We start from the raw sequence: 13,826 nt of genomic DNA, 5'->3' as shown, positions 1-13,826 counted from the left end.
ACTGTCGTTCCGGTTCGCTAAACACTCTAGTAGCTTTGATACAGAGGTCCGTATAATGTTATCGTTTAGCTCTGCACCAATTATGGATATACTATTGCTGTTACTCCCTACGGTCGCCGTCGTGGTATCTCCGCCTCACATTCTGTGACGCACTAACCTGCCGAACAACGAGGCAAATGTTATTACAAAACAAATATTCAACTGCACAGGGACGGATAAGTTGTAAATAAACAGCTATTAATCGACGGTAGAACACCTGCCAAATAGAACTAAAAATTCCAAAAGTCGAAAAATATCAATATTTGAGGTTAGACAGCAATATGGGTACAAACACCTCAAATAACATTTTCTCAACACCTCGGCAGTTATGCGGTTCCAGATCACTCTCTCCACGCCCCAGATTCTTACATTCACACACAATGGCGCTCTTCTCCGCAAAGACTGCTCAGATGACCGCAGCTGCAGTGGAATCATCAGCTTCTGAATCCCAAATGGCGCTTCCGTCTTATTTGGAATACACAGCCTACGCTGACCGCGTTGAGAACTCGCTCGCATCGGCTCCAAGTGGACCTTCTCTACAGCTTCCGTTGGAGACCTCTTCCACGGTTTCCGGTCCTTTGACACCATTTGAACAGCCCGGATATGTGGTCCAAGATCCGCTGAATACCACAACGTTCTCAGTTCCTTCTGTCGGTTCGGTAGATATCCCTGCAGACACCGCAGCAGCATTCTCCCTACGCCAGCAGCAGATGGAAATTGACTCCCAAACCTCACTCTTCCCTTCACAAACATCCAAATCGGACTTTCTTCCACCCCTGCCTTCATGTTGGAATCAAGAAGGTATTTCTGCCGTACTTGATCTGTCCAAAGACAAATTGGAGATTCGCTACACTGGACCCTCCTCTAAAGCATCTGATCAGGATGCCGCCGCAGTTAGAGCTAATCACTTAATAACGCCCCAGTGCGGCCTCTTCTATTTTGAAGTGGAAGTCATCTCAGCCGGCAAAGAAGGGTAAGCAAATCGGGCATGCGCTTCTAATTAGACATCGTCAACTAACTTGCAATTACAGATTTATCGGTATCGGATTCTGTGGCCCAAAGGTTGCCCTCAACAAGATGCCCGGCTGGGTACAGGACTCTTGGGGTTATCATGGAGATGATGGTAACTCTTTTGCATGCCAAACTAATGGAAAACCTTATAGTCCTGTTCCCTACGGCCCGACATTTTCTACCAATGATATCATTGGATGTGCCATCAACTTCCGTAACGGCACCGCATTTTACACAAAGAATGGAATCTCTCTTGGAGTTGCGTTCAAGGATGTTAAGGGATCTGCTCTTTATCCAACCGTTGGTATGCGAACAGTGGGCGAACATATCCGAGTCAACTTTGGCCAGCGACCATTCATGTTTGATATCGACGCATTCATGCGAGAGGAGAAGATCAAAACCTACAAACAAATTAGCTCTTATCCTCTGTCGATCGAACTTCTCAATGGTGGCTTGTCCTCAGCGCCTCCAAATGGTCCAGGAGCTTCTGCCTCTGATGCTGCTCTCACTCACACAATTCATAAGCTGATTGCCTCGTATCTTGGATATAATGGATATGTAGATTCTGTCCATGCTTTTGCTGACGATGTCCAAAAAGAGATCTTAGCTTTTTCGAATGCCCGCGTAGACAACGGCAACAACGCGAATAGTTATTCTGAACAAGACATGCACGAAGATTTAGAGACCGTTAATCGCCAAAAAATCCGAGTGGCCGTCTTGGAAGGAAACATCGACCGCGCTCTGAAACTCACAGAGCTATTCTTTCCTAAAGCATTTGAAGATAATCCTGAAATTGTATTCCAGCTCAAATGCCGAAAATTTGTCGAATTGATGAGATCCTGTGCTCTTGCCAAAGAAGGCGATGAATGGACGGTCAGTGACCAGATTGGAGAATACTCTGAGGATCAAGAAATGTCAGATTTTTCTGCGGCAGAATCTGAAAAGCCTGTGCCAAACTCTTCAGATCAGCTGTTAAATGAGGCTTTGCGATATGGTCAGAAGCTTCATGACGACTACAAAAGTGTGACGTTCACACCAAAGACCACGCAGATATCGACGAAGCCAGCTACCACATCTAATATGTCATCTTCTGCTTCTTCTATTGCCTCAGATTCCTCTTCTTCCACAGTTCCCTCCCCCCAAATAACAGCATCTCCCACTACGACCTTCGTCCCCGATGTGCAAAAGGCGCTAGGAGACATCTTTTCATTGATGGCTTATCCTGATCCTTTACAATCCCCCGTTGCACATCTTTTATCGGAGGATGGGCGCGCTGCTGTGGCAGAAGATTTGAATGCCGCCATTCTCGTCAGTGAGGGTAAACTATCAATCGCGCCTTTAGAACGCTTAATCAAACATACTACTGTCTTGATACGTGAGCTTGCAGAGCAAGGAGGACAGGCTGCTTTTGTCAATATAAGACGCGATTTCTTATCATCATAGCCTGTGCTGTTATGATATCTATCAATCTTTCTATAAATTTTTTTTTGTTAATTTTTTTTTGTTTGATTCTATGGTTCTATGGTATATTGGGAGTAGTAGGGAATTTGATGGCAGAAATACTCAAGATTGGCTCTTAATCTTGTGATCCATTGTTAATTGTTTAGGATTTAGTTATTGCCTAGTATATGTTTATTTTACGAACCAGATTAGTTTTTGACTTTCCTATGGTTTGAATTTGTACGGTTATCGGCATCGGGTGCTCTTTGTTAATATATTGGAATCATATGATGATAAACCCTTTAATTTTGATATTGACCAAAAAAAAAAGAGAAAATGTCATACACGGTCCGATTGATTCATGAGCAAGTAATACCTATTGTCAGCTATGTAGACCTTTTTTTTCATAATTTCGTCTTGAGAAGCACAGCGGAATGTGTAGGCTGCATCTTCCATATTCTCTTGACCCTCGGTTCTAACTCGATCTTATCAAACACCTGACTTGTATTTGCGATTGAGTCGAAACCGAGTTTGATTAAACTTACAGGTATTATAAAACCCAATTGCGGATATATCTTCTTGTGTTCCGTCTTTGCATTGCTGGTAATCATGCCAAGAAGGTGTCCAGTAGAACAGGAATAGATTCCACCTCCTGAGGATCCATTCCAGCAGCAAGCCGAAACCGCAAGCATCGAATTTTCTACACCGCTATATGCAGTGAGTGGAAGATTTACAATGCTCGAAATGAAACCTCGAGATAGAAGAGGCGCGCCGGTTCTAGTTGCAACAGCCGAAAACAGACCATAACCAACAGAAATCACCGGTTCGCCTCGTTGAATGTTATTCTCTGTTGTTAAAGTCGCGGCCAAATTCATGCTCATTGGTTTGTCCAGAAGTAAAAATATCATGTCTAAACCTTCAAATGGCATTCTGGTTTCTCGCACTCTTAAAAATTCTTTGTCGGCAGTGACTACAACGACACGCGATGTCTCAGTGACGCTTGGAACGACGTGGTGATTTGTGACGATGGTGGATGGACTTAATAGTATTCCGCTTCCCCATGATCGAGTACGCCCATTGGCAGCGTAAACGTATATGCACACTACAGTCTGCTTCATCAGACCAGTGTCAGTGGTTAATTTTGGCGCTATATCCATAACAAATAACTTAGAAACAATAGGCTTAAAACCAGACGCGTCCTTTATGTTGATCATAGACTCATTTAAATCACTGAGACTGTGCGGCGGTATATATAACTGCTGAGAAATAGCATCTACTATCGATGACCACGGGTAAATAACCAGAACTTCGCCTTCTCCATTCACTTTTTGTAATGCTCCAGCAACAATTCCCACGCTAACTTGATTATCGTCGTCAATAACCACTGCACTACCTTCCATTCCGTCAAGATATCGGGCATCGGATAGGATCACACCTGTTGTATCATCGATAAAGCTGATTGATCCACGCATCTGAAACCCCAAAAATAACGCCGGACTTTCAATTGCAAATGGTGCGCCTTCAATATAAACTCTAGTACCGGACGACACCGGCGCCGAGAATGTGAAGGGCCTTGATGGAGAAAGACGCCTTTGAGGACGAAACACAGCAAGAAAAGATGGAATTGACAGATCCGTTGACGAAGGCCTAAATCGGAATGTGCCAGATGCATTTTTGCAAAATGAAGATATAAATGAGCGAAGGTGGAATAAGTCTGTAGAAGTTGAATAGTCTATCGGCGACCAGAATATGGTATCTGAAGTGACGTGATCCGACGTCGCCATGTAAAATGCGCATCTCTCGTCAGTGGCTACCTCTTTGCTGGCAAGAACAGATGATCTGAATTCAATAATTAGCAACCAAAATCAAAAAGAAAAAATATCGAAACACACATCGTAAAGACAAATCCCGGATCATTCAAATCAAGTAGATTACAGATATACACTCCAGAGACTGCAACCTGTCGCTGCACGCCTTCATCATCTCGAAACACGACCCTAATCGCAGCGGTAGTAAACGAAAAATTGAAGTCTCGAATCTGATTCATTTTTTAAAACTCATTTAATCCTGGAGTCATTGCTAAATTAGCTGCTCGGTTATCAAATCTGCGTCTTGCAACTGACGCGTCATTCATTACCTTTACATAATACCCCACACGATGCTCAAATTAGTACAAACCCCTCTAATTACTATATCACCCGCCACATTTCCATTTATAAGCCACAGTCTTCGCCACTCTTCTAATACTTCCTGTCGCATTCACTTCACCAGATCCAACAACACCACGCGCGAGAAAGTCGGCAAATTATTAGGCAATGTCGTCGACAGTGCCGTTTTTCAAAAAGCCCTCAGCAAAAGCATTGAATGCTCGAAAACGCGTAGTTGCGAGATCAAAAGTCGAATCAGATAGCGACAGTGGTAGTTCTGAATCAGAGAACTCGGATCCTACAACTTCTAAGCCTATCCAGAAGTTGACCAATAAACGGAAACGCGGGGGAATTTCAGATAATATCACATCTACTGCTAATGGATCTTCGAAAACCGGCGTAGGTGCTGATATTGGAGCTGTAGAGCACAAGACCACTGGTTCAAGCGGACTGTCAAACACGACGGATATAACTAAGAAGAGCGCGATGTACGATGAGGATTTTCTGCTGGGAAAGAATTCAAAATCACTTAAAGAGACTAAAGTTTTAGCTGGTGACGAGGCCGAAGCTCTCGAAGAAGGCTTGTACCGCGGTAATGCGAACTACCAAAAATTTATTACTCCTCGCGAATCACTTTCCAAGAAAATTGGACCAATGAAATCGGCTTCGAATGTGCGAAGTACAACTGTCACAGATTATCAGCCTGATGTGTGTAAAGATTATAAGCAGACTGGATTCTGTGGATATGGTGATTCGTGCAAGTTCTTGCATATGAGAGAGAATTATAAGGCGGGATGGCAATTAGACAAGGAATGGGAAGAAGTTCAACGGAAGAAAAGCAAAGCTGCATGAAGTGTGACTGTACTAATTTAAAAAAAAACTTGTATAATAGTAGGAACGTTTTGTGGTTTGGGAAATAGTTAAATTGCATATTAAATCACCAGCTTGTCAGATCCTCAACCTCACCAACAGTGCTGCTATACCGTACCTCGGCAATTTCCTCGTTATCAGAAACGATGTCTGCACCCTCTTTACCCATGATATCAGGCAATGTCTCTTGTAGAAAACTGACGATATATCGGTTGACTTCTGCGAATTCCAGTAAAAATGCATCATGCCCCTCTGGCGAATCAATCTTCTCTAATCGCGCATTAGGCATATACGTAGCAATCTCTTCTTGCTCTGCAAAAGTGAATAATCCGTCAGATTCAATTCCAATAACAAGGGCAGGAAGTGTTAATGTTGACAGAGCCTGCTTTACATCGCCGCCACGGTCGCGGGAGACGTCGTGAGTGTCCAGTTTTCTAGTGATAGCAATATAGCAATTCGCGTCAAATCTCTTGACAAACTTCTCGCCCTGATAACGCAAATAATTCTGAGCTGTAAAATATGTCTGTGGCCTTCGCTTTGACGAGAAACCGTTCAGTGATGTACTCGACGGCGTAGTGCTTAAATTTGGCACATTCTCGCTCTCAGGTGTACTGCGCCCTGACGGCGTGCTTAACTTCCTGCCATTCTTTAGTCCATCATTGTGAACCGCCCAGTTCTCTTCTGAGATGCTTTCTGGTTGACGCTGTGGAGCATTAATTGTGCGATGGCGAGTAGGATCTGGTATATTGCGACCGAACTTGCTTTCAAACGAATTACGCGAACGGTAGGTGAGTAAAGCCGACATACGAGCTGCACCAAGACCAGTATTTGGCGGCTAATAAAATTTCTGTTAGTAACGCTCTTTTAATAACTTGATGTGCAAGATTTCAAAGGCATACGTCATCAAAAGAATAATAACCGTCGTCGTATTTAGGATCAGAGTAGATACACTGTCGCTGAGCTTCTCCCCACGATATGCACCACGCGCTGTGTCTAGATGAGGTAGCTAACGGCACAATGCAGCGAACATATTCAGATCCAAAGAAAGCATACTCTAAAACTAGCATGCCACCCATAGATCCACCAATTACGACCGCAATCTGGGTAACTCCCAAATCATCGAGGATCAATCTATGGATGCTACGATTTGCAAAAAATTAGCAGTTAATTATAGACAACGGGTCCAGTATTATTACTCACTTTACATCATCGCGCACAGTTACAAGAGGAAATTCTGGGCCAAAAAGCTCTCCAGTTTCAACATTTTTCGTACAAGGTGACGCAGAGCCATATGGCGATCCCAGTGAATTCATACATATGATAAAAAATCTCGAAGTGTCGAATGCTTTACCAGGTCCAATCAACGGGCCCCACCTAAAATCATTTATTAACCAGATGACTCATTAATGTACCAGTCAGTCCGAAGAGTACTCACCAATCGCTAACATCAGCAGAGCCAGTCAATGCATGGCATATGACCATGACATTGTTCCTTTCCGCGTTAAGTTGTCCCCATGTCTTATACGCCACTGGGAATTCACGAAGTGAAATCCCAGATTCTAAAGTAAATTCAGGAATTATAGCAATAGTCTGACCGGAAACTACTGTAGAAAATGGGTTTTCAGGCTGTTCGTAGACTCGTTCTGGTTCAAGCTCAGGTTAGTATTGCGTATCGTCCAGAATAATCAATCTGCTGTCAATGAGAACACTCACCATAACGAGTTGCGCTAGACATTTTTTCAGAGGAATGTGAGTCTATAGTCTGTCGAATTTAAACACAAAACTGAAGAGCGCAGAGTATTGGATTAGGATTGGAGTTAAATATATTTCTTGGGAGCGGGATTCGATAGTGTGAGCCTTGATTTTGAGCCTCACATCTTTTGAGCTAAAGGTCGAGTACTGATTACACAGATCAGGATTCTTTATGTTTTCTCGCATTTACAAATACGTCTTCGGTAACAACATTCAATGATTTAAGACACCTAATTCATTTTCTTCCAATTTCATAGAATTAGCAATCAAAATAATACAACAATGAACCAGCACACCCTCATTCCCACTCGCAGTCGTTAACGCCGATATGAAGTTCAATATGAAAAGGGTATAAACAGGTAAACAGGCCAGAATTGGTATCCCACTTTTACTGATACCATGGGGTTCCCTTACGATTGCAGTCAGCAACAGTGTAGTCTGTCTTGCCAACAATCTCAGCAATTTCAATGCCAGCAGCAACGGTAAACAGCGTATTATCATGCTCAAGCATTATACCCTTGACTCCATTATTCTTCCACACTCTGACTTGTCCGTAAATTTCGTCCGACGATCGACTTTGATCATTGAGTCGCCAATCATTGGTATCAAGATCCCAGACTACGACAGTTAATCCCAATCTTTCAGCAATAGCTCTCACTCTATTATCAACACCTCCAAAAGGCGGCCTAAAGAATCGCGGAATAACACCAGCAGTAGCATTCATAACCCAAATTGACCACTGCAATTGAGCCACAATTTGCTCATTCGTCAGACTAGGCAGGTGTGTGTGGCCATACGTATGAGTCGCTAGCAAATGACCTTCGCGATGCATACTGCGAAATACCTCTGGGAATGAAACGACTTGGATTCCAAGTACAAAGAAAGAGACTTTGCGATTGGCGCCTTTGAGGTAGTGGAGTAGCGTTGGAGTATCTGCAGTCGGTCCGTCGTCAAATGTCTGCACGAGTCCTAAAAGGGTGCTGGTCAGTCTTGTGATCCGCTCATGCCGGGAGATTAGAACTTACTATGGCAGTGTCTAATATCATTGTGACCCACGCATAGTCTTAAGCAAAGCGGAAGCAAGTATGTAGATTAGCATAAACCTTGAGAGAGAAAAGGTATGCTGGAAAACTTACCCGCAATCAAAGGAGCAACTATTGATTCCATACGTTCGCTCGCAGTGTCTCTGATCTACAAGCGCCCAAAACGCCTCTCAGTTAATACTTATCCGAACAAGTCAAGTAATTTGATTATAGGAAAGCCTCACCGTATTGCTGAAATTGTGGAATCCCGGTAAAGTCGAAATTCATGCCACTTACGTACGGAGCGTCGAGTCCGGGCCACTGATGCAGGCCAGTGATATCTGTGAGCCACTGCGGGAACTCTGCGCGTGGATGAATGAATATGTTTGAGCGATGAATGACTGCATCCGACGCACCGAGACTATCTTTGTCTGGGTCGTAGTTGATCAAGTCTGGCGGAGGAGGCGGAGGCAGCTTGGAAGCTGTGCAGGTAGCAAAGAGCAGCGCTGCGATAACAGGTATCAGACGCATTGCTTTACACTCAAACCTGATAAAAGCTGACGACCAACTGAAATCTCTAGATTACACGTGTATTTTGCTATTATCCCGAAAACGCTAATCTCTTAAATGGATTATATTAATGAAATACTGCGAGCTAGAAGTGTTACGGGCCGCAACTCTGACGGCTTAATTGCTTTGTTAGCCCGTTTTGAAATTTAGTATTTACTTTCTTCCCCGCAATTTCCGTTTTACTGCACATTGCTTTTGGCGATAGTGACAATCCCACCCATTCATAGCTAACGACGATAGTGATCGCTCAGTTTATTGAGAGAAAAAGGCTAGTATCTTGACTACATACTAAGGCAGATAGATTAATTTTGTGTATGCAGATTAAGACAGTGAGAAGGGTGACTGGCCCTCAAAACACCTCGCTCATCCGCTGCCGCTCAATCTGCGACTTTTGCCGCTCATTCCGTGATACCCTAAAGTAGTACTCGCAATGCTCCGACCCATTCATGTACCGCAGAAACTCCTCATCGTGGGTGATGATGATCAGCTGGAAGTTTTTCTGCTGCTTACGCGCCGAGATAATGCTTCCCAGACTTCTCGCTAGTGCCTGTACATTCTCCTGATCAAGATTCGTTGTCGGTTCGTCGAGCGCAATGATTCCGCAGTTTACCCCGAAGCACTCTGCCAGCGCTAGTCGTATAATTATAGATGCAAGAACCTTCTGTCCTGCACTACAGCGTCCACGCATGTCAAGCTCTACGTCTTGTTTGACCATACAAACCCGGTAATTGTACGACCGGTTGGCCTTCCCGCTCTCATCATCTGACCGTATTAAAATCGTATCCACGTCCGTGCCACTGTATGTTTTTTTCCATAGCTCGTCTATGATCCTGTTGATCTCCTCCATCTTGAGACTGTGGTACTTCATAATTGCACTGTCGACTGCCTTACTGTATTTTGCAAGGTCTTCGTTTGCAGCTGTAGCAACTTTGAGCTTCACGAGATTCTCTCTGTAAAGCCCATCGACGTTGAGGAACTCGGTTCGTAACTCTCGCTGCCCTTGCTTTACTTGATCGTTAAGCTGAGTCAGCTCGCCAATCTTTTGCCCGTACTGTATATGTAAAAAATTGTTAGCTCAGAATACTATCAATTAACTTCTTACCCCGCAAATATCCGCTATCTGACAGCCGCAGTAGATTGCCGCAATAGATTAGCCCAAGGAGACAGCCACCGATGGCTCCAGCCTGGGCTGTCAAGACAGGTGAACAATCAAGCCGCGGTAAGCAAAAAAGCAAACTTACCTCAGCCGTCAATTTTGTTTGCCGCATTTGTAATTGCTGCGTTTGATCTTCATAAGCCTGCCTATCTTTCTCTGCGTCTAATTCTTCAAGTTGCCGTATACGTTCCTGCAGCTCCATAACCTGCTCTCGAAGCTCTCGAAGTTGAATGTTGTCTGCGATCCGTCGCTTCTGTGAATTCATGTTTGCGAGTTCGCGCTCAGTGATACTTTGCTGAGTCACAAGCTCCTCGAGGTCAGCCGTAAGCTGCTTCATTCGAGCATCATATTTCTTGACCCGTCCAACCGCTTTTTCAAGCTTAGCTTCACCATTATCCTCAATGTAACGGTGGACAGCCATCTGAACAGCTTCAAACTCACTTAACTGGGAATTGATCTTTGCGGCGTCATTTATAGCAACCTGTTCCTGACTTTGATAATGCGCTTGCGTCTCCATAAGCTGCTCAGAAAACTCCTTAATCGAAGGATTCAATCCAGCCACCTTAACTTTCAATCTCTCAATGCTTTGAAGCGCGCTATCGCGCTCACGGACTACCTCATGCATACGCCCCACAAGAGCATTTTTACTCAGCAAATCATTCTCGCGCGCAGATAGTCTCATCCGCGCATCGCGTACATCATTATCCAGCATAGCAATCTGACTTCGCATCGCGTCTCGGTCCTCAACTATTCTCTGTATCTCTTTACGTACTGCATTCGCAGAGTCAGACAGATTCCGCCGATCGCGTTCAACATCTTCCACTGACCGAATCAAAGTGCCAGATGTGCTCACCAGTTGTGTTTCGTAGCCCGTAATTGTAGCTTGTGCCTCTTCTAGCTCTCGGACCGCGCGCACAAGGTCAGCCACCGGTTTACGCAAAACCTCAATACCGCTTAGGTTTTGTTTTGCTAAATTGACTTCCGCGCTACAGGCCATGACTCTCTCATTGCATGCACTTAATTGGTCATCGAGTTCCTTAACTTTAGCTTCCAATACAGGTAAATTCCTTCGTGTCTCACGGATAGTCGCAACTTGAGGTGCAAGAGCCCGAGCTGAATCAAGCCGTTCAATGTCATCAGTCATATCTCGACCTTTCAACAGCTCATTAAGGTTTTCAATTTGCCCTTCAATGACTTCGACCAAGTCCTCCACGCTAAGATCCTTTTTCCGCTTCGATGAATCGGCATCGCTCAACCCGCGATTACAGAGAGAGCATTTTTTGTTGGTTCGAGCGTAGTCTACAGCTGCCCGGAAATAACTTATAGCAAATTCAGACTGTGCCGCTTTTCTATTCAAGTAGTTAGAGGTAGTTAGAAACTGTATGAATGCGATATATTTAAAATGTCAACGTACCGCTTCTTTTCGTCAAGATTCTGCTGAAGATCATCTAATTCTTCTTCATAGGTAGATATATCTGTAGTCTCAAACACTTGCTCAAACTTTGCAATATCTTCATCAATTTTGTCAGTTTTTGACTTCAGTTCCTGCTTGACAATTTTGTACTCGGTTTCTGCTCTTGAAAGTTCATCAGCGGTCTGTGCCTGCGCTTCAGATTTCTCGAGTATTTCTCTTTGCGCAAGCTCGATTGTAGTCTTGAGTCTCATCTCCACGGTGTTTTCTTCGATGTCAGAGCCAGTCAGTTTGAAAAATCTGTCTTTATTCGCATTCTTGATTGTAGATATAGAGCGCTGGCGTTTTTCAATATCTTCAGTCAATAACCGTAGTTTAGCACGCATATCGCTTTGCTTGTTTGCGAGTAGGAGCTCATTATTGACATCTTCCAGTTTTCCTTCAATTTCCCTTAATTCATTCGTTTTAGCCGCGATAATTGAAGGAAACTCTTTCTCTTCCACCGCAGCTTTTGCCGCTTCCAGGTTTTTTCGCGCATTTTCAACAGCAGATTTTGCATACAAAACTTCGGACTCGTCAGTGGAAATCGCATCAATTTGAGTTTGAAGTCGCGCTTTATCTTCCGCACGCGTCTTTGCCATTTTGTCATTCAAAGAGATTTGCATTTCGGCAGAATTCTTCTCACTGCGTGCATTCTCCAGCTTTACTCTGGTCTTTTCAGCCTCGGCTTCGCCTTCCTTTTTAATCCGAGCAGTATTTGCAGCAAATTTCAGAGCAAGATCTTTGAGCTTATTATAAAAATCAGAAACTTGGGCGTCGTCAAGATGAAGCATCGTAAAGCCTGCAATATTACTTGTGCGACTTATAGACTTCACAAGCTCTTCACGTTCTGCTAGTCGCATTCGGTGACCATCTGCTGCCGCCTTAAAACGACCTTCGACACCAAGAGCATCGCTATGCTTGAGTCGTATTAAGTCAGCGTCTGCACGTATGGCCGCGATTTGCTGTTTGAGAGATTTGAGATCGTCTTGTTGTTTTTGCACGTGCGATTCAAACGAGGCGAGACGATCTTGAAGGTCTTCTGTAGAGTCATCCATTGGCTCTATGGTCTGCTGAAGACGACGTATCTGGTCGTTCAAAGAGGATAGAGAGTTTCTCTTCTCACTTAGCTCGGAGAGCACTTTCTGAAATCCTTGATTAGACTTGAAAAGACTGGCGATTTCAGAGGTGATTTTATCCATAGTTTCACTAATCGCCCTAGCTTGTTCAGTGTAAACCTCGATATCTTTTTGAAAAGTCTGGATCCGGGATCGAAGTTTATCTGCGCGATCTTTGTCGGTTTTGAGATGGCCGACATCGTTTGTAAGAAGTTTAATCTCGATCGTGCGTTCTTTGCGTAAGACTTTAATAGAATCTAAGGCTTTTGTAAATTTCAAAGCCTCAAAAATCTCATCAAATCGCTTCTTCAGTGCAGCAGGCTCAGACAATGGCCACAAGCTTTCATCTTGGTGGCAGAATACGACGTAATCTAAGATTGCTTTTGAGACACCGAGATATTGCGGCATCTGCGCATCAAGTTCAGCACATCTGGTTGAGATGGTGGTTCGCTGGCTGCCTTGCTTAACGAGTAACTGCCCTTCAAGAGTTTTAAATGTCCTGGTGGTTTTTTTCATAGTGAGCTGCATAGACCGGGTACAGATCATCGAGACCCCGCTGGTGGACGTGAAACCAAGCTTCACTTGCGCCATGACTTCTTTTTCGCCGGCAATTTTTGGATCGTGGATAAATGCCCCTCCTTTGTTATTTGGCGGAAGATCGCCGGTGGTGGAATAGCGTAGACATTCGATGATTGTAGTTTTACCAGAGCCATTGTGCCCAACGATGAGAGTGAGCGGTGTATAGAAGTGGATGACTTCACGCTCATTCTGATCGAAAGAGCGGATACCTTGAATAGATAGCTGTTAAATCGGTTAGCTGCTATGTAGCAGTAGATGCAGGAGATTATAATAGTTTTACGATACTGTATACCTTTTGGATGCTGGACCTAGCTCAGAATCAATAAGAGTGTTTGAAAATAATGAGAAGGAGTGAATTTACTTACATGTTGCTAAGTGCTCTCGCGACTGAGCTAGCCACTAAGCAGCAAATATCAGGGTGATCAATAAATACAATAAAAAACAGTTATCAGAGAAGTTTAGAGTGTCGTAGCAGCAGGCGCGTCAAAGTCACGCACCTGCGCGCGTCTTTCGCGCTGTGTCAACCAACTCCTACTACTGTGCTTACAATCACGTGATTAATTATATATCACTTACGTCATTGCAAAAATGTGCACTGAGTTTGGGTGAGTCGCGAGAAAGAGAGTTTTCAGTTAGCGTATTTTCCTGCTGGTCTTGGCGCGACTCGGAAAA

General features: G+C 44.0%; 6 protein-coding genes across 6 annotated transcripts; 2 read left to right on the top strand and 4 right to left on the bottom strand.

Annotated features, from left to right (window-relative positions):
- The first annotated feature begins 401 nt into the window (after positions 1-401).
- On the top strand, positions 402-2,860 carry V2V93DRAFT_385210 (uncharacterized protein). The gene is made up of 2 exons (XM_066912229.1): positions 402-1,012; positions 1,071-2,860. The coding sequence occupies exons 1-2, from the start codon at positions 420-422 to the stop codon at positions 2,491-2,493; spliced, it is 2,016 nt and encodes a 671-aa protein (XP_066767048.1). The 5' UTR covers positions 402-419; the 3' UTR covers positions 2,494-2,860.
- Positions 2,640-4,682, bottom strand: V2V93DRAFT_404220 (trypsin-like cysteine/serine peptidase domain-containing protein). The gene is made up of 2 exons (XM_066912638.1): positions 4,383-4,682; positions 2,640-4,329 (listed from the first exon to the last, which is right to left on the bottom strand). The coding sequence occupies exons 1-2, from the start codon at positions 4,535-4,537 to the stop codon at positions 2,895-2,897; spliced, it is 1,590 nt and encodes a 529-aa protein (XP_066767047.1). The 5' UTR covers positions 4,538-4,682; the 3' UTR covers positions 2,640-2,894.
- Positions 4,683-4,756: 74 nt separating this feature from the next.
- On the top strand, positions 4,757-5,709 carry V2V93DRAFT_366730 (uncharacterized protein). Its single transcript, XM_066909384.1, has one exon. The coding sequence runs from the start codon at positions 4,806-4,808 to the stop codon at positions 5,487-5,489; it is 684 nt and encodes a 227-aa protein (XP_066767046.1). The 5' UTR covers positions 4,757-4,805; the 3' UTR covers positions 5,490-5,709.
- V2V93DRAFT_366729 (Alpha/Beta hydrolase protein) lies at positions 5,520-7,330 on the bottom strand. Its single transcript, XM_066909383.1, has 5 exons — positions 7,221-7,330; positions 6,943-7,150; positions 6,708-6,881; positions 6,407-6,647; positions 5,520-6,342 (listed from the first exon to the last, which is right to left on the bottom strand). The coding sequence occupies exons 1-5, from the start codon at positions 7,240-7,242 to the stop codon at positions 5,575-5,577; spliced, it is 1,413 nt and encodes a 470-aa protein (XP_066767045.1). The 5' UTR covers positions 7,243-7,330; the 3' UTR covers positions 5,520-5,574.
- Positions 7,331-7,444: 114 nt separating this feature from the next.
- Positions 7,445-8,943, bottom strand: V2V93DRAFT_179356 (uncharacterized protein). The gene is made up of 4 exons (XM_066906942.1): positions 8,527-8,943; positions 8,396-8,450; positions 8,285-8,322; positions 7,445-8,228 (listed from the first exon to the last, which is right to left on the bottom strand). The coding sequence occupies exons 1-4, from the start codon at positions 8,810-8,812 to the stop codon at positions 7,648-7,650; spliced, it is 960 nt and encodes a 319-aa protein (XP_066767044.1). The 5' UTR covers positions 8,813-8,943; the 3' UTR covers positions 7,445-7,647.
- A 257-nt stretch (positions 8,944-9,200) lies between these two features.
- V2V93DRAFT_379137 (AAA domain-containing protein) lies at positions 9,201-13,735 on the bottom strand (the record flags this gene model as incomplete). The annotated part of the gene is made up of 5 exons (XM_066911996.1): positions 9,201-9,902; positions 10,093-11,356; positions 11,422-13,376; positions 13,447-13,462; positions 13,731-13,735. 5 exons carry the CDS (start codon positions 13,733-13,735, stop codon positions 9,201-9,203), a joined length of 3,942 nt encoding a protein of 1,313 aa, XP_066767043.1.
- Positions 13,736-13,826: the final 91 nt, after the last annotated feature.

The sequence above is a fragment of the Kockiozyma suomiensis genome, assembly GCF_038497685.1.
Source record: "Kockiozyma suomiensis strain NRRL Y-17356 unplaced genomic scaffold V2V93scaffold_4, whole genome shotgun sequence".
Classification (NCBI taxonomy): domain Eukaryota; kingdom Fungi; phylum Ascomycota; class Lipomycetes; order Lipomycetales; family Lipomycetaceae; genus Kockiozyma; species Kockiozyma suomiensis.
This window is presented reverse-complemented; position numbering and strand designations above follow the sequence as displayed.